This window comes from Pleurodeles waltl, chromosome 10, assembly GCF_031143425.1.
Source record: "Pleurodeles waltl isolate 20211129_DDA chromosome 10, aPleWal1.hap1.20221129, whole genome shotgun sequence".
NCBI lineage: Eukaryota > Metazoa > Chordata > Amphibia > Caudata > Salamandridae > Pleurodeles > Pleurodeles waltl.
The window spans coordinates 186,725,807-186,745,744 of NC_090449.1; the positions used below are offsets into that span (position 1 = coordinate 186,725,807).

Genomic DNA, 19,938 nt, shown 5'->3' on the forward strand with positions numbered 1-19,938 from the left:
TCTTTGGCTTGTGCCCCTTCCCCACCTTTGATGTCACTGCTGGTGTGAGGATGTAGTGCATGCAGGTGTGAGTGGGGACGAGACAGGGAGGGAGGAGGAGGACGTGGAGGAGGGGGACACAGTGGAGGCAGTGGATGTTGGTGTGTCTGCATGGGGATGGTGCTTGTGTGAGTGCCAGTGGGATGTGTGGTGCTTATGTTTGCCATGTCCACTCTTGTGTGTTGATGAGTGTGCATGCTGGTCTGATGGTGTGCTTGGGATAGGCTGAGGTACAGGGGATAGGTCTGGGTGGAGGAAGTTGGAGGAGGGAGGCTGGACACAGGGACAATGGCTGCCATCAGTGCTGAGGCCAGAGCCTGAAATGCTCTCTGTTGGGCCGCCTGGCCAGAACGAATGCCCTCCAGGTATGCATTTGTTTGCTGCAAATGCCTCTCAACACCCTGGATGGCATTCAAAATGGTAGATTGCCCAACAGTGAGGGATCTCAAGAGGTCAATAGCCTCCTCACTGAGGGCAGCAGGGCTGACTGGGGAAGGGCCTGAGGTGCCTGGGGCGAAGGAGATGCCCACGGAGCGGGCAACGGAAACTCGGTGAGGGGCTGCTGGGAGGGCGGTGCTGGTAGGGGGGGTGGCAGCTGTACCTGTTGATGCGGTGGGCACAGAAGTGCCCGCCACCGCAAGGGAGCTCCCTTCAGAGGAAGATTCGCTGTTGCTGGTGCCTGCTCCTGTCCCTGTTGTGGAGCTCCCCTCGCCCTCCGTCCCACTGGTGCCTTCTGACTCCGTTACTGCACCCTTCAGGGCCATGTGGGATGCAGCTCCCTCCTCCTCCCATGCCACTGCTCCTCCGCCAGATGATGCTATTGCACGCAAGGACAGGGTGACAAAACAAAAGGGGGGGAGGACAGAGGGGACACATGGTCAATGCATGCAACACGACTAAAGTTGGCATACACGACACACAGGGAGCAGCCCTGTGCACTAAGCCATGCAGAGACAGGGCAGGGGAAAAGCACATGCCCAAGGGGTACTCTGTCTAGACCCATTTCATGCACAGCAAGAACCCATGGGAGCCTGACTAGGTGTAGAGGGCAAATACCACCTTTGGGGTTGGAGTGGGAATGAGCCTGCAAATCAATGGATCTACTCTTGCGCGTCTGCCCTGGCCTAGGGTAACCCACAGCCCACCTACCCCACCCAGACACCTCGTCAAGCGTGCAGAGTCAGCTGAATGAGAGTGTACTCACTCCCTTGTGGCTGCTGTGATTCCCCCATGTGCCCATCCAACTCAGGATACGCCACTGTCAGGATCCGGTACATCAGGGGGATCATGGTGCGATGGGCACCCCTTCCACGTTGGGAGGCCATTCCCAGCTGGGCCTCCGCCGTCTTCTTGCTCCAGCGGCGCAGGTCCTCCCATCTTTTACGGCAGTGGGTGCTCCGTCTATGGTAGACCCCCAGGGTACGCACTCCCTTGGTGATGGCACGCCAAATACCCTTCTTCTGGTGGGCGCTGACCTAGAGGAAAGTGAAGTTATAATGGATGTTACTCTTCCATACAGTTCTTCTCACACATTGGCCAAAAACCTCCCACCCTGGCCCAGACATAAATACACACACCATCCTCACATGCTGGCCTGTCCCCCCTTCTCTCTTCCATCCACGACACTCCATACAATCATGTGCCATCCACCATGCACACAGTTGACTCACCTGTTTGTCTGGAGGACCGTACAGTTGCGTGTACTGGGGGAGGACCCCATCCACCAGTTTCTCCAACTCCTCTGCAGTGAAGGCAGAGGCCCTTTTCCCAGACACTGTAGCCATTGTCGCTTCCAGACTCAGGTCACAGCAGCACTTGCAGTGTAGGTCCTCTCCGTTGAAGGTCAGATATCAAGTGATTGAACAGTTAGAAAATGGCGGTCACGTCTGCGGCGGTGCGTACCATCACCCCCAGCGTACATCGTCATGGGCTCCTGGAACCCATAGGACCCAATAATAACCAAGGCTGAATTGCGCCGCGGTGTTCGACCCCTGACCGCGACGGTGTACAACGCCAACGCAGTTACCTCATTTTCCCTTGTCCCAACTTACAGGTTAGGCAGCCACCATTTCAGCGAGCCACATGGCAGGCCAAATAACTGCATCACACCTATTTAGGCCAGGAATACGAACAGACAAAGGCACATAGAGACAATTTAATGTTTGTGCTAAACAGCCTTGTGAAACCTAAGTGTTGTATGACACTCTGCTCACCTTTCCCCTCCATAGGGCACATCCACTGGTGCAGGTGATGAGATGGCGGCATCCTCCGGTGTACAGACCCCTGGTGGACCTGTCAACAATGGAAGACAGACACATCTTTATTGCTTACAGCCTTGATTGTGCAACAATCCAGGAACTGTGTGCCCAGTTGGAGCCTGACCTGATGTCAGCTTCCGCCATCCCACAGGAATCCCCCCTCTAGTGCAGGCCCTGTCTGTACTCTATTTTCTGGCCAGTGGGTCATTTCAAACAACAGTTGCCATGGCATCAGGGATGTCCCAGCCAATGTTCTCTAACGTGTTTGTCCAGAGTGTTATCTGCCCTGCTGAAGCACATGTGCAGCTACATCATTTTCCCTCAGGTGGAGGATTTGCCACAGTGAAAGGTGACTTTTATGCCCTGGGACATATCCCCAACATCATTGGTGCCCTTGATGGTACACATGTGGCATTTGTCCCCCCCCCCCGCAGGAATGAACAGGTGTACAGAAACCAGAAAAGCTACCATTCTATGAATGTGCAGTTGGTGTGTTTGGCAGACCAGTACATCTCCCATCTGAATGCCAAGTATCTTGGCTCAGTGCATGACGCTTGCATTTTCAGGAATAGCAACATCCCTTATGTGATGGGGCAACTCCAGAGGCACCGTGTGTGGCTAATGGGTGAGCCTAAAGTCCCCACACAGTTTCATTTGCTGTCTGGGTATGGGAGATTCCCTAATGTTTGGAGGATGTTTAACAGTTGTCCCTCGATATTTGCAGGTGACTCTGGTTACCTCAACCTGTCATGGCTACTGACCCCAGTGAGGAATCCCAGAACAAGGGCAGAGGAACACTACAATGAGGCACATGGGCGAACTAGGAGGATAATAGAGCGCACCTTCGGCCTCCTGAAGGCCAGATTCCGGTGCCTCCATCTGACAGATGGATCCCTATACTACTCACCGAAGAAGGTGTGCCAGATCATCGTGGCCAGTTGTATGTTGCACAACCTGGCTTTGCGACACCAGGTGCCTTTTCTGCAGAAGGATGGGCCTGATGGTCGTCTTGTGGCAGCTGTGGAGCCTGTGGACAGTGAAGAAGAGGAGGCAGAAGAAGAAGATGTAGATAACCGAAACAACATCATCATGCAATACCTCCAGTGAGACACAGGTAAGAGGATGGAACTGCATACCACACCTCATACTATTGTAGGACCTAGCATAAGTCTGCCTTTTTAACTCTGTGTATGGACCCTGACTTGTCCCTTTGGCTTTCCATTTCACAGATCTGGGTCCCCATTTGTGCCCTCTGCTATGTTTACTCCTGGTCTACAGCTGTGTAACATTGGTATGTGAACAAGTACGTTGACATTGTTTTATTTCAGAGATTTTGCAATTACACATTTGTGAAAGCACAGACTGACTCCAGATTGATTCGTGATTCAAGGGTGTTTATTTCTGTGCTAATAAGTGGAGGGGGGTGTGCAATGGGCTTGGGTGATGGTGGAGGAATGTCCATGGTAGAGTTCAGTCTCTTGGTCTCACAGGTGTATTGTCCAATGGGGCATAGGAAGTGGAGCAATGGCAGTTTAAGGTGGACAGGGTGACAAAGTGGGACAAAAGGGTGACATTCAGGAGGGTCTTATTTCCTGGCGGGGGTCTTGGCAATGTTCTCCGTCTTGTTCCTGGATCTCAAGGACCGTTTGCGGGGTTGTTCTCATTCTGCAGGTGGTGGGATGCTGGTGGCCTGTTTGTCCTGTGGCGGTGCCTCCTGTGCACTAGCGCCAGAGGAGGTGGAAGGATGTTCATCGTTCAGGCTAGTGTCAGGGGCCCGTTTGTGTCCCACTGTGTCCCTCATGGTGTTGACAAGGTCTGCCAGCACACCTGCAGTGGTGAGCAGGGTGGTGTTAATGGACTTCAAGTCCTCTCTGATCCCAAGGTAGTGTTCCTCCTGTAGCAGCTGGGTCTCCTGAAACTTGGCCAGTACCGTGCCCATAGTCTCCTGGGAATGGTGGTAAGCTCCCATGATGTTGGAGAGTGCCTTGTGGAGAGTGGGTTCCCTGGGCCTGTCCTCCCCCTGTCGCACAGCAGTCCTCCCAGCTTCCCTGCTAGTGACTGGCTAGTGACAGTGGCAGGGGAACCGACTGTCCGGGGGTCCCTGATGGGCCGGGCTGGTCATCTTGATCCAGGCGTTCAGAGCTGCTGTCATCACTGTGGGCCTCTTCTATGGGGGGACTGGATATGTCTGGCACCTCCTGTCCGGTGACGTTGGGTATGGGTCCTGTTGGGGTGTAAATGCATAGGGTTAGTATCTGTGTGTGCCATCTTCTGCATTGGGTGAGGTACCCTCTACTCCTGTGCATGCATCATTGTGTTTGCCCTTTTGTGGTAGTTGGTTTGGGGTCTGTGTGGGTATCTGTACTGGACATGCTTTGGTGATGGTGGTCTATGCATAGGTGTTGCATGCAGGGCCTTGGTATTGAGATGTGTGGGTTGTGATAGTGGGACATATGTGAGATGATAGAATGATGGGAGTGAGGGTAAGGGTGGGGGTATGTGTTGGCATGCACGTGGGGTGTGGGGGATATGGTAGAAAAGATATGACTTACCAGAGTCCAGTCCTCCTGCTACTCCTGCAAGGCCCTCAGGATGCAGTATTGGCAAGACTTGCTCCTCCCATGTTGTTAGTTGTGGGGGAGGAGGCGGGGGTCCACCGCCAGTCCTCTGTACAGCAATCTGGTGTCTTGAAACCACGGAACGCACCTTCCCCTGTAGGTCATTCCACCTCTTCCTGATGTCACACCATGTTCTTGGATGCTGTCCCACTGCATTGACCCTGTCGACGATTCTCCGCCATAGCTCCATCTTCCTCACAATGGAGGTGTGCTGCACCTGTGATCTGAAAAGCTGTGGCTTTACCCGGTTGATTTCCTGCACCATGACCCTGAGCTCCTCCTCAGAAAACCTGGGGTGTCTTTGAGGTGCCATGATGTGGGTGATGTGTGAGGTGCTGTCTGTTGTGATCTGTGGGGGTATGTGTTGGTGTGTGTTGTTTGAGGTGCATGGATGTTGTATGGTGATGGTGTTGTGTGTCTGTGGATGCTGGTGTTGTGTTTGCTAATCTCTCTCTCTGTGCCTCTTTCAAAATTTTCGTTGAAAGGGTTTGTGAGTAATGTGGGTGTGTGTTTTATAGTGTTGTGGGTGTGTATGTGTATCAGGTGTGTGTATTTTGAATGGTCCAATGTAGTTTTGTTTTGTAAATGTGTATGTATTTTCAGCGTGGCGGTGTGAACAGCAAATGGATTACTGCGGTTGAAAGACTGCCACGTTGATTCGTGGGTCGTGATAGTGTGGGCGTATTCTTGTTGGCGTGACGGTGTAGGTTTTGGTATCGCCAGTTTATCACTGACCTTTGGTGTGGCGGACTTGTGTGGGTCTCTGTATTGCGGCAGATTCCGAGATGTGGGTCGTCATACCTGTAGCGGAATTCCACCACCGCAACGGATGTTGGCGGTCTTCAGCACGGCGGAAAGTGGGATTTACCGACAAGGTTGTAATGAGGGCCTATATGTCCTACCTTAACCAAACACTGCACCCTGCCCATGGTGCTACCTAGGGCCTACCTTAGGGGTGTCTTATATGTAGGAAAAGGGAAGTGGTAGGCCTGGCAAGTGGGTACACTTGCCAAGCCAAATTTACTGTTTAAAACTGCACACACAGACACTGCAGTGGCAGGTCTGAGACATGATTACAGTGCTACTTATGTGGGTGGATCAATCAGCGCTGCAGGCCCACTAGTAGCATTTGATCTACAGGCCCTGGGCACCTCTAGTGCACTTTGCTAGGGACTTACTAGTAAATCAAATATGCCAATCATGGATAAACCAATTAATAGTACAATTTACACAGAGAGCACATGAACTTTAGCACTGTTTAACAGTGATAAAGTGCTCAGAGTTCAAAAGCCAACACAAACAGGTCAGGAAAAATAGGAGGAAGGAGGCAAAAGGTTTGGGGATGACCCTGTAAAAAGGTCCAGGTCCAACAGTGACATTAATTTTTCCCACCTTGAACAGTCAGGTGTGGTATGATTTTCTTAAGTAGGGAAAACACACAGTGACCCCCACGTGCAGGCAGAGAAGGTCTTGTGCATCAGGGACATCGCCTCTTTTGTGAACACAGTCTCCCTTGAGTTTGCTTTACAAACAAAAACAAATGTTTGCTGAGGAGACACATCAAAAATGGCACCTGCTCAGCAAAGGATCAGTTCCTTTAATGAAAATGGCAGAGCAGTGGCTTTACTAAGGGCTCAGAAAGCCTCACCTTCCTGGTCGGGTCTCTAAATATGATGAAGTGTCCTCTGCCTGGGGAGTGGAGGTCATTGTCTCCACAGGTCTGGAAGGCAGCCTGGCTGACAACCAGTTTCTAAAGAAGTCTATAAGTCTAAATGCATAGGTCAAAATGAGCTTATTCGAAATAATAGCAATCAAAATAACTGTCAAAGTCATGGTACGTAGCAGTAATGCATTCAAAATAGTGAACATACACACTAGCATCTGGATTAATCCTGTGGTCTCCCCACTTTTCAAAGTGTGGTCCATAACTGACAAACTTTAAACCAAGATGAGAATTTTGTTGTCCTGGTTTTTATTTCTATTACATTCAACTCAGTGAGAGAGACGGATAGCTAGATTATGTTGCTTCAGAAGACAAAAATAAACCTGCATTTTGACTTGAAATTTCTCTTCTATCCCTGGGAGATGTTCATGGAATTCTGAAGCTGGAAAGAGGTGACAACTGTCCACAACCTTGACCATGGTAAGTAAGCATACTAATGATAAAAATGGGACGTGTTTAGAACAAATATCCAGTTTAAAATATTGTGTGGACAAAATATTGTGTAATGAATATATATTATAGTATTGAGGTAAGTTTCTATGGGTATGCAATGTATTGATATAACTAACTCCACTTATATGTATCTTGAAGATATATATATATCTTCTAGGGATGTATATGTGGAGTTAAGAATAGTAAATCTATACTTATCAATTTGCACTTACCTTTTCAATATTTTGGTCCTAGATATTTTTGACACAGTGTTCTGTTCACTCAATATTTTTGCTATTGGTATTCTATAAGGCAACACAATGGTTCGTACTGGAAAAAAAACGCGAACACTTTGACCTCTGTGACACACAGGGACCTATCCAGCAGGTATCAGTTCATAGTGCTATGGTTAGGACATGGTAATCGGTCTCATTGGTTAGCTTCCACCACTACTGTCATTCTCAGATATGGGACATGGTGTGCTACCATAGCATGGTAGGTCTTTCATGTCGAAAGAACTGATCATCTTACCTTCGAATAAACCTTGTTTAATCAATCACTTGATGAGCAACCTACCACATTCTCATGGAATAGATTTGGTGCTAGTTTTTACTTCCAAAAAACCCTTGGGGAAGAAGAGGTGCACTATGTTAATTCACAGTACACCCCTTAGGAGAGTGTGTGTTCATTTTCCGGACTGCAATTGTGTTTATACTTGCAAAGTTGTTAATAGTATCTAGCTGTGTATACATTAAAATATTTTTTGCACCATGTTTGGCCCTCGTGCAAACAATGTTTGCTACATTCCGCATCACAAAGCAGCAAAAAAGACACAAAACAAATTTTCACTCCTAGCAGTTCCTACTAGGTAAGGCCACTGTTGTAAAACACAAAGATGTAGAAACTGGTCAGTAATGTGAAGTTAGAGGATTTCGTGGTTGTAACAATTACAGATATGGGGCCATATCATGGGTTCAGAAACACAAAGAGATAATTACTGTCTGTGGTCCTGAACACTGTTGTATGCAGCCCCTGCACTAACTCTGATTTTTTTTTTAGTTAATATATGCGCTAAGGATGTGAAAAAAAAACGCGTTTTTGGACAGATCCATGGAACTGTCCAGGAGATACTAACAAAATGGATCCTAGAGGATCACACCTTTGTATTGTATGCTAAGAATGTGCCCTACATGTTTTGTAAGGTCTGGGTCCTACTTCTGTGCCAAAGAGTTTTATCCTACAGCTTCTTAGGATTAGAGTTACCAAATCTATTATGTTTAGAAATCAGTTATTAGGGATGTCTGCCTAGTTTTATAATTTCACCTCTAGTTTTTCCATTTGCGCCTGTTTCCACCCAGTTTTGTTTACTACCTTCATACGTTTTTATGTAGCCTGACCGGCTCTTAAAATAAACAGGCTGTTAAAATAAACTCCAATCTAGGACAGTTTTTTAATTTCCTAGTGCACAACTCATTAACATAAATGTACATAAAGGGCCTCATTATGAGTCTGGCGGTCACTAGACCGCCAGACTCGTGGATGGCGGATGGACTGCCGCCAATGCGGCGGTCCGAACGCCACATTGCAACCCTGGTTGTTGGGCTGCCACGGAACTACCAGCTCCTCAAGGGTCTGAAGTTTGTGGCGGTCCTTAGTTTCATGGTGGTACCACCCACGGGAGCCCCTGCACTTGGCAGGGCAGTGCATGGGCCCCCCAGGCAAGCACCCTTGCAATGTTCACTGTCTGCAGACAGTGAACATTGTGAGGGTGCTGGTGCACCCTGCTCACTACGGCATTACGGCCGGCTCGATTACGAGCCAGAGACAATGCTGTAGGCTGTTGCCGCTAGGTCACCAGGCTGAAACTCAGGTTTCTGCCCGTTGACCAAGCGGATGAGGTCAGCAGGGAGGTAGCCTGTGTGGCGGCAAACTCCCTGTCGGAACCCATAATGACCCCCAAAGTCTTTTTTTTATTGCTGGCTTAGTAAGCAGAAATGCTCAATAGGTAATGTGTTTGGCTGGCAATGCAGAATCTAAGAATGGGTTATTGTTTACTTTTAAACCCAGCATTGTTTAACTTCTATACATACTTGATCCCTATTCAGTGCTTAATCTGTAAAACAAAAATAAGTGCTGGGTCCAAGGATTAATGTAGGCAAACATGGTCATGCTACTGAATACCACAATTGCATAATACTAGGTCTGGGCATAATTTACAGAATTCCGTGTAGTGTAATCATGTGAAATTACCCAAATTTTGGGAAGGTTGTGCAGAATTAAGTGAGAAGAGAAGGTTTGCATTTAGCACTATTTTTCTAGCACAAAATTGTCTCCTTGTATCCAAAATGGATGCAAGAATGCATGTTGCAATAAGAAATATAGCTGAATGCACAAGAACACGAGCTGTCCTCGCTAAAATGTGCACTTAGCGTAGGATTTTTCCCAAATGTATTCCCGATATTTAGTGATAGCCTCTTAATGCAAAATGCACCTTTGCATCCAAAATGGATGCTAGGATCTTTTTACACACTGAAAATATCGTACAGCAGCAGGAGCAGCAGCTCAAGGCTGCTAAATGTGCAATTGGATAGGATTTATTCCTCGAAAATACTCTTAACTAAGAAAGCAGGCATAATCTCATTATTGTTGGTACTTTAGAGTAATGCAGAATTACAGAAATTACTCTGATTATTCCTGTATAGTTAAAATTAGTCCTAGGCATACAAAATACCAATACTGTCTGCTCTTGGCCCTCCCTCAAGTCTTTTTTTACCACCATACACTGTGTGTCTCTTTATGTCACTTTTACAGGTTCTTTTTTTATCAATGTTGACCTCTTGTTACTATTTTCCTATCTTTCTAGTCCTCCCTCTGTCTCCATTTTCTGCTTTTGTATGAAATGAAATGCTAAAAAAATAAGTGTGGCACCCAACATCTAACACAAAATAGGCACAATGCATATTCCCATACGTACGTCGCAATGCAACTCAGAGCAAGGGCCATCATAATCCATGGTTTAGGGATGGAAGACAATATGGGTTATCCTTGTGAATCACAGGGTTCTTTACTATAGCTAAATGATTTGTTTTAAAAGATGGAAAGATTTAAATTACCGTTGTTAGTGATTTAAGTTAGTGTAGTCAAACTAAATTCTCATTATTTAATCTACAACCAAGTATAGTTTTACAACTTTTAAAATTTACAAATTCCGCTTGAGATCCACATGGAAAGGTACACCTGGTGCAGATTTCCTTCTGGATTCCTTGGGAAATCATAGAACCCAATGCCTCTATATAAAGGTAGGTCTCTGTGGCAGAGAGCTCTAAAGAAGTGAAATTTTGGCATATCACTTGAGCACCCAAACTGAAAAAGAGGCTGTTTTAAAAATGACGGTTTATCTGTTTCTGCTGGTATCTTAATCATGCAGTTATTATGGAACTTTGGCAGTGTAATATATTGTGAAGTAATTGAGGTTTAGGTCATGTGACATAACTTCCTGTGAAGATTCAGAGTCAACTGTTATTTCACTTCTACTACTTTTGGTGGCTCTACATCCATGGTGAACATGTATAGTGTTATTTGTGGGTCAGAGTCTTCAAACATTGGCCAAACCCCTGTTGTGAAGGGGTCATAATTCCTGGTTGTGTTGAATTTACTGCACCCAGTAATTAGCTGATCTGATAAAGTCTGCATCCTTCGATTGTTAAGATATGTCAGCCATTTAAAAGGGGAAAAGTGTACAGAGTTTACAGTGGCATGTGGGTAGTAGTGCATTAAGCACCAAAATCTGCCAGTTATCCCCCCAAAACTCAGAACAGGTATGTATTGGAATATTTTGCACCTTATGAATTCCAAACCCTGGGGACTCAAATTCTATTAGGTGGAATAAATTGCATCTTCTGTCAGGCCCACTCATAATCAGGACCTTAGGCTGCTAGTCTGACCATGTTGATTAGATACGTGGTAAGAATGCTAATAACCGAATTAGTATGTATTGTAGAGCATTCAGAGTTATAATTGCTATGCACCTCATTAAATCCTGTTTGGTTCAAGCCCATATCTGAGTGACAGGCCAAAACCAGCAGTAAACACCCTCTAGAAGGAAGTTAACAACTGTTAATGACGTAACAGAAGAAAATAATGCTTTATGACTGTTTTAAAACCCCGTAATAAACAGAAATTTGAGCAAACAAATATTTCAATAGTAGCAGCCAGACTTTAATTTAGAAACGGTTACCCCTAAGTCTTTCGACAAACCATTTGGGAAACTTTAAATCTAGGACTGTACGAGCCACCAACCCTACTGTATTCTCTAATTCAGTGGCTGGTTTAATTTCTCAGACACATCTAAGAAGGGACCAAAAGTGTAATGGCTTGCATTGCTCCATTTCAGGGACTGTAGTGTAAAAGCAGGGTGGCACCATCTGATAACTTTGGGCCCATCTCACAGTGCTACTACTTTTGTTGTGCCCAACATCAGTAATAAAATGTGGGAGGTGGAAAAATACATTGAACATATTTCTTGATTTTGTGATGTCTTAATGAGGAGTATCTTACATAGCCAAAACAATGTGCAGTCTTAGAAGGATATATTTCTGTTTAGTTTTTTACTAATTCAAAATCACAACCATACAATTTTGAGCACTCATGAGAACCATTAAATAAAAATAGGAACAGGTGCTATGCAGCCATTGTTGCATGTCCCTATATAAGAAACAACCCGCTCTGCATTTGTTTATGATGGATATTTCTTCACTCAGCACTGTGCCTCCTAAATATGCATCATATCATCTTCTCATGTAAGGCACCGCCCTCATTACATATAGAAGTACTATACTAGGAGCAACTTTCCCTCTTTATGTACAGCCCCTTTTTCCTTTTACCTCTTATGAATTGCTTTGATCTTCAATGTCATGCTTAATTTCACAATCGGGCCAAGGCAGTGACTAACCTGAACATTGAGACACTGTTTAAATTAACCAACTCCTTTAGATCTTGCAGCTGAATGCCAGTATTCGTTAAATCTAAGGACATTAAATTCGAAGACCTCCTCAGAACGTGCTGCAGTACATGGACGTCGGGCGGCGTAAGATGCATTCTCTGAAAAGAGATATTGCCTTCGAGTTTAGAAGCTGTGAGCCCCAGGAGATCCTTGTCTTGACTTTCATACACACAGTGGCAAAGTTCAAGAAGCGTGTTAGCACTAAGCTCATTTTCCAGCAGAGTCTTCAGGTACTGCAATACAGCATTCCTCTTTTCATGTACTGAGTTCTTTGTCTTCTTCTCTGAGGTGAAGCCTAGGTTCAGGTGTTCTTCAAAGAAGAGAAGGCCAGTCAAAAATCTAGGGACAATGCATAGAAATTGATCTTGAAGTTTTTTCTTTCTAGGCTTGAAAGAAATGTATCTCAAAAGACTTTTGCCCTTGACTGTGTGTGACAAGACAAGTTTCAGTGCAACAAAAAAATTCTCGAGAGTACCATCTGAGAAAACACTCCTCTCTTTGCTCAGAGGGTCCGATTGGACAGGGAAAGTTTTCATAAATCCATTCTTCAATGCAAAGTCCCTTTTGTCTATTGATGGAAAATAACTATGCATCAAACCATTCTGATGCTTTTCTCCCAGAGTCAAAGCCAGAGAAGTTAATTTAGCAAAACATTCATTGTCTACTGCCAAGTTGGTGTTTGAATGTGGTTCCGCAGCTACCAGATTATAAATTATTAAATTGGCGAACAAGCTGGTGAGAGTTGAAGGCATTTTTCGGTCTCTTTCTTTGAATACTGCCTCAGAAACAACACAAATGAGTCTGCACATGAGAGGAATATAACAGTAGCTGAACAGATACTGGCATTCCTTTATCTGTTTCATGCAATCTGTGCCATAAGGCACATTTTCAAAATGTTTTTCCATGTACTCATCAATGTGCTTGGGAGAGAAACCAATGATTTCAACAACTTTATCTGCTTTTGCCAAGTGCTGGTTGAACTTCTCCTTGAGTTGTGCAGTTATTAGCACTGTACACCCTTGCAACAACTTCTTTAGGAAAATTCCTGCAAATAGGTCCTTCATAGTGTATGACTGCTTGAAGGAGAAGTCAACTGGGCAATGCGTTAGTCCGTCAAAGTCTTGGACTTTATCAAATCCATCAAAAATCAGGAGAACTTCATGTGGATTGCGGAGGATATATTTGAAAACTTCATCACATTTCTCCTCAGGCTTTGCAGACAGCTCAAAAAGCAAGTCCTTGAGACTGTATTGCTGTCCAGTGAGGCTGAATTGACAATATTCAAAACAAAACACAAAGACAAACTCAGAATACCCACCAGCTGACCAGTCTTGGCAGATCTTCTTTACTAGAACTGATTTTCCCATCCCTGCCTGACCCAAAAGAACAACTGTTTTGGTTTCTCTTGGTTTCTCTCTAGTGACTTGAAACAAGTTGCTTCTTTCCAACAATGATTTTTCCTTTGCTGTGACATCATAGATAGTAAGTTTTTCCACTCCTTTGGCAGTATTGTTGCAAGATTTATTTTGAACACAGTTTTGAAGCAGAGTGATGTCTGTATAGATGTCTTTTTGAGTCCCTTTTGGTTCTGGTGTCGTGTCCTTCCAACGCTCCTTCAGTAAAGATTGAAAAGCTTCCACATATTCTGAGGAGAGAAGCAAGTAAGCCTGTGATTAAAAAGAAAATTCAATAGGAATTGAAGTGTTGTTTTTGTCTGTGCAATAAATGAACATATTTGTATACCAATGATTATGAATAATGATCCAGTTTCACAATGTGTGCATATCAAATGATGTACTAATTAAGTGTGAACATGTCTGTATTGCTCAGCTGATTTTAATTAGTATTAACAGATTACATCTTTCAAGAAATTATAAAGGTTTAAGGATTATGCAACTTACTTGGTTTTTTAGGAGTTTCTGTAGAAGTAATATTTGGAGTGACTAACTGTTCGATGCACATTTCACAATCTGGAAAACAAAATACGTGCAAATAATATTTTTATTTAGAAGTATGTAATAAAATCTCTTTTCAGAAAAGCCTCCCTATCCAAAATGGCTAACAGTTTCACAGACCCACACAGCCGAACATGCTTCAGAGTTTGCTTCTAGTTAATGTAGATTGAACAGAAGTACCAGAATATATTTTGGTCCAGATTCGGGTAGGCCTTCTGTAAGAATACAAGTACTTGCTAACTACTGATTTATGGGGTTGAGGGTTGTCACGAAAGGCAAGTAGATATCTTATATCTTTATCGAAAGGAACTACAGTAAATCCAGAGCAAGATGCCAAACACTAAATTGTTGGTCATGACATCTTGGACAAAGTTGTTGTAGTGAGGGCAGATGATGTATTTTTGGGATGTTTCAGACATGCTTTCAAAATAGGATCCTTAACCAGGCATAAGATTGGCTTTTTGGTTACATTTTACACAAGGACTACTCTGTACTGATTACTTGTGAAAAAGATGAGGCCAGCCTCTTGGTACCTAGAAAATGCTTCACTTTTTGATTGTTGAACTGTACTTATAAGTGAGTTCATATCAATTCCATCTTGATACACTTCAGTTAACCAGTGGATGTTCATCAGGTCATCTTTACTCTCTGCTATTTTGTATTTGCATGAATCATTTGGTAACTAACACAATACTACACTCCTAGTAACATTTAGGCTTGTGCTCTGGTTACAACTCTGTACTGGATTTCCTCTTTTACATAAATACATGCAGTGGCATAACATAAAATGATGCCCCTCCCTGCAGAATGTGAAAATGGCCCCGAGCCTTCCATATATCAGAGATATTCACTGGCATTGGGACAGAATGAGCCACTCGGAAGGATTGAGTGGGCGCTGAAGGTTTGGAGGCTATGTTATGACCCTGGTTGGTACAATGCTACCTCTGTCTCCAGGGCTGGCTTAAGGGCTGGTGGCGCCCGGTGCAGCAAACCTTTTTAGCGCCCCACCCCATGACCAACTCCTCAGATTCCCTCACTACCACCTGGCAAATGTGCACCTCATCTCTCCACAGCCTCCCCTTCACATAAATTTAATTTGCTTGAAAGCGCTGGTAAAGGCTGGCTTTACTAAACCACTCAGCTATCCACAGAAAACATAGTTCTGTTCTTTGCAGCAGGCACTTTAACCGTCTGCGCTACTTTATCAGTCAAAGCTGCCTAGACAAAACTCCCATCTCTCGCTCTCTAGCAGGAACAATAATCATAAAAGGTATCTTGGCATTTTAATTTTTTCAGGAAGTCTGGACGCACAAGGAACTTTTCAGCAGGTGCTTTTAAAATCGCAAGTTTTGTGAGTCATTGCTAAACACAGTGCCTCACTGAGGTCAGCACCCCCCACATCCACGTCGGCACCTGGCGCGGCCGCACCGGTCGCACTGCCCTAAAGCCGTCTCTGTCTGTCTCAGAGGAGCAGTGCTCTATCAAAAATACTCTCTCTGAGGGAGCCCCGTACCCATTCCTGAAAGAGGCCTTTTAGACGCTAGTTGAAGGAGAAACAAATTAACAATTTCGGTCCTCAATCTGTATGGCGTTAGTCCAGAGCGCTCTACTTACTGGAGCTGCTTTAGAGACACACACACATCTACAGCAATGACAAGCTATGGCGGCATATTCATGCACTAAAGAATGGGGGCCCATGGTAACCAGTATGCCCCTGGACATGTGTTTCAAGAACAAGTGCGCTGTAATTAATGACCCCTGTGGAAACATCTGCTTGCCCAGCGGTTCTAATTACTCGTGGTTTCTCACTTACCACACCCCGCAATTCCCATTTATAATAAAATCTGCATTCCCTGAATACATTTTGGCAGGTCAAACGGGGAAATGTTCTGGTAATAATAAGGATGTGCAGATTTTGGTACGAAAAGTACCAACACTTGCACATTTTGCCCAGTTTTTAGGTTTAAACTTCCAATAGCCAGTATTTATCACATCCATTAAATTCGTAACCATGGAATATCATATTTTAATATGTGCAAAATACATCAGTACGTACACTGGATCACTCATAAATGAGGCCGTAGTTTTGCGTCAATAGTATGAAACTCTTTATAGACTATGTGGAATCTGGGTTGGAGGGTTTCAAGACAGTCAAAAGTTACTCAGCCCCAATTGTAACAATAGAGTTCCCCTTATCTCTGCTGTCAGGGGGCTCCACACTGCCAACCCCAAATGGGGAACCAAGTACCCCTCTTAGCACTTGACTGTCAGAGTAGTGAGGCAAAGCAGTTCAAGGCTTATTGAGTGGAGGTGCAGTTGCTTAGAAACTCAGAACTCAGCCACAGAAACACAACATTTAATAATTTAATCCAGTCAGCACTTAATGCTCAAAAAGAAAAAAAGTATCTTTTACACAAAACTAAATACTCTACACAAATTAACAAATATATACAGGCTGTCAGGTAGAAATGTCAATGGATACACCAGCCATAGGGCCTCACATACTACACAGGTTGCTCAAGAAAGAAAAGCCACACTGATCGAGGAACCTCTAAATTACCTTAGTCCCCTCTTTTGGAGACATTCTCAATGATCTTTTATAAACACAATAACCTACCTAAGCACACAAAACAATATGAGGCGTACGTTAACAAAACATCAGGCATACCTGGCTTAGTGTAGGTGTCACTATAAAACTCAAAAGTATAATATAAGCCAATTATAATCATGAAAACATGCCCAAAAGATATCAGAAATATGCACATACCACTCCGGCCTGATAATACAGTGAACATTTTGACTCAGAGGATTAGATTTACACTAAACAAAATTATCAGCCTCAGTGGACCTAACAACAAAATTATATACACCCCAAGAGTATCTGGGCAGCACATCTGGCAGACCCTGCAACACTACAAGTACACAAGTACTCGTCTGGTGGTGCCCATCATGCTAGGATTACCCAAACACTGATTGCAAATTTGAAACAGTCCTGCAAGTACTTAATAGGTGCTCCTTGACCCCGTGGCTGTTTCTTTCAACTGCCGTCTGATGCACCTCCAGAATATTTTCATGAAATGTTACTGAATGAGATATGATTTTCATTGGACCTGGAAGCCCCTGTAGCCTCTGGGATCCCTCTGAGCTGATACTCAGGATGCTCATTGGTAGCAAGGGGATTCCTTGAAATCTCTTAGGATGGGTTGAGCGTTTTGTTCCTGGTGGTGCACTGCAGTCACCAAGAGAGTCAGTTAGCCTTCTGGATCTTTTTAATGTTTTCGTCATACTCTCATGGGGAAGACCTTTAAGGATCTGCCCTACTCCCGCCAGCTACTCATAATCTCCTGGCTGCAGTCTTCTAGCAGCAGTATTCTTTAGTCTTCAAGGCAGACTTATACTGCCTGACTACATGCCCAGGCCCCATGGCATCCAGGTCTCTTGCAAGGCTCAGGAGTATCCTGTAATAGGCCGGAGTACGCCTTTCGAGGGCCCATGTCCTTCAGGGTACGCAGCAAGTTCACCCATCAACCAGAGGGAGTGGGGAGGCAAGAGCCACATGCCCTGGAAAGAGAGCCCACAGAGTCCAGGAAGTGCAAGTCCAGAGTGTGTTCCTCCAAACCAGAAAAGGATTCATTAGTAATTGGGTCCATCCTTATTGTGCTATCGTTCCCTCTTCTCTGTCCTTCTGTAGGGGTGGAAAAGTGGTAGTGGTGTTTTCAATAACATGGATATCACTGCCAAAATCACCCTTCTGCCTGAGACATTTACTGAAAGCTGCCAACAGACTAGCCACCCTCCTTGCGCAGCATCTTGGGATTTTGAATGATGAAAGAATCAAGTAAAGGTCTGAAAGACCTCACACTCTAGCTTTCCTCTGCCCCTAACTGACAAAGTAAAATGGTTTCCTTCCCTACAAGACACCAAAAGCAAATCTTATGTGACTCTTGCTAGAGTTCTAACTGGTCCTCCTTTGTAACTGTGAGAATGGCTTGAGAAGGCTTGTCAGTGGTGCCGGCTAATTACAGTGGGAAACTTTCTTCCCCAGCTTCTTCTCAACAAGAGAATGATAACCCATACATATGGACCTATTATCCAAGGGAGGTTTTGAACACCCAGCTGGCCTGTAATTTATTTGAGCTGCCCATCAGGGTACTTTAAAAAAATCTCAAGGCTGAAGAAATGCTAAAGTCCACAAGGGAGCTCATATAGGCCCCTGCACTAGATCTCCACCAACCATTGCATGGCAGTGGAATGAAAAGGTTGGTGGAGAACAAGGTTGTAATCAGCATGGTGGCACTGAGTTCAGTGCTGCCCTGGCTGATTACAACCAGGACCCCTGTTACATCGGTAGGTCTGCCTGCAAACCTCATAATGTGGCGTTCGGACTGCCAGACTCGTAATAGGGCCCTAAGTTATGAGGCCTATAAAGGACATAAGCAAATTATTTCTGTTCCATTTGTAACAGATCTACATTTCGGAAAGAGGTCTGGTGGGTTTTCAGCTTTTCGTTTCTTCAGGCATACAATAGGATACCTCCATTGAATACCCTTTAAGATGCTGAGTTGTTTGCTCAGAATAATTAAATGTGGATATATCAGAAGGAAGTTGCTCAAATAATTGTTAAATATTCAGCAAAATGCTATGTTTCAGGTCTTAAGCTGTAGCTTACAGCCTGGTATATTTTGGTGACTGATCATTTCTTTTTGTTGAAGCCTAATTTTCAAATTCTATTTTTCATGCTAGTTCTATGAATTTTTTAACTAGTTGCTGGAATGTGATTTTGGCTGGAGACAGTAATTTCTATTGCAAGGTAGCCAAGCTAGGAATTTTTAACAGGATGTTTTTATGACAGGCCTCAACCTCCTAACACACTTCCATAATGTTAGAATTAAAAGCATTAGCAAAGCAAGTGATTATAGGCGGGACTACCTTTATTAGAAAGGAATTGCTCAGCCAGCTCACACGCTGTGCTTGTTGACAGATTGATCTTTTTCTTTTTTTATATAAAGCGCAAAAAGAAATTCCATTATGGGTTAAGGAAGTTTGGATGCAGAAGTGCACCCAGAGTGGTGGGTATAGATAGTGCTTAGTGCCATATGTTTTATCAACAAGTGATATTTGTATTTCACCACAGGGTGTTAAATGTTATTTTTCTCTTTGACAGCCATCTTTTTTTAATTGCTTCAAGATACGATGTTTCGACCAATGTTTCTGCTACGTTTTGTATAAACTAGATCAACAGCAATCACCTTGCAATGCAAAATGGGCTAATTTGGATGTTGCACTATGTGTGGGTCAATTTCGGTCTTTTATTTAAAAAAAATGGAATATCACACACTATCCTATTTTGAGCTGCCAAACGCAGAATCTTACAGGTTTTAAAGCACAATTTTCACTAGTTTTACCAAGTGATATATATGCACAGAAAGTGCCCTCTCATTGTGAATTGTATTCACTACCTTATGTGCTCATGGTTGTAGTAAAAGAGTTCTCATACACTGGTCTCTTCCTCTGCTCACAAAAAGAACCTCAGAGAAATATGGGAACTATGCCCAAGTGGGAACAGTCCAATTTGTTTACAAACAATACATTACAAGTGAATTTGAATATAGCAACAAAAGAGGGATCCATTTATCTCTGTAATTGCCTATGCTCATGTAGTAAACGTTATGTAGGAAAAAAAACAACCAAGAAGTACCCAAAAGAATTTGACAAGACAAATCAAGGATCTGTTCCAAAATGGTCACTGCACGCTTGGTCAACAACATCCTACATGTAAACCACACAGAAAATTTATTCAGATGGACAGTGCTCAATGTTCCCATCTGGGGGCCTAAAGGAAGGAGCAGGAAATGACTCTTACTGAAAAGGGAAGCTATACTTAAAACTTAAAATGGGTACACTGAATGCT

At 44.2% G+C, this 19,938-nt stretch overlaps 1 protein-coding gene across 2 annotated transcripts in view; it reads right to left on the minus strand.

Moving 5' to 3' along the window:
• Positions 1-19,938, minus strand: part of CIITA (class II major histocompatibility complex transactivator) — a 249,070-nt gene that overhangs the window by 87,046 nt on the left and 142,086 nt on the right. For both annotated transcript variants that reach the window (XM_069210170.1, XM_069210169.1), the window contains exons 12-13: positions 13,974-14,042; positions 12,022-13,717 (exon numbers count right to left, since the gene is read on the minus strand). In XM_069210170.1, the coding sequence (XP_069066271.1) occupies positions 12,022-13,717; positions 13,974-14,042 (1,765 nt within the window). The remainder of the gene's footprint in view (positions 1-12,021; positions 13,718-13,973; positions 14,043-19,938) is intronic.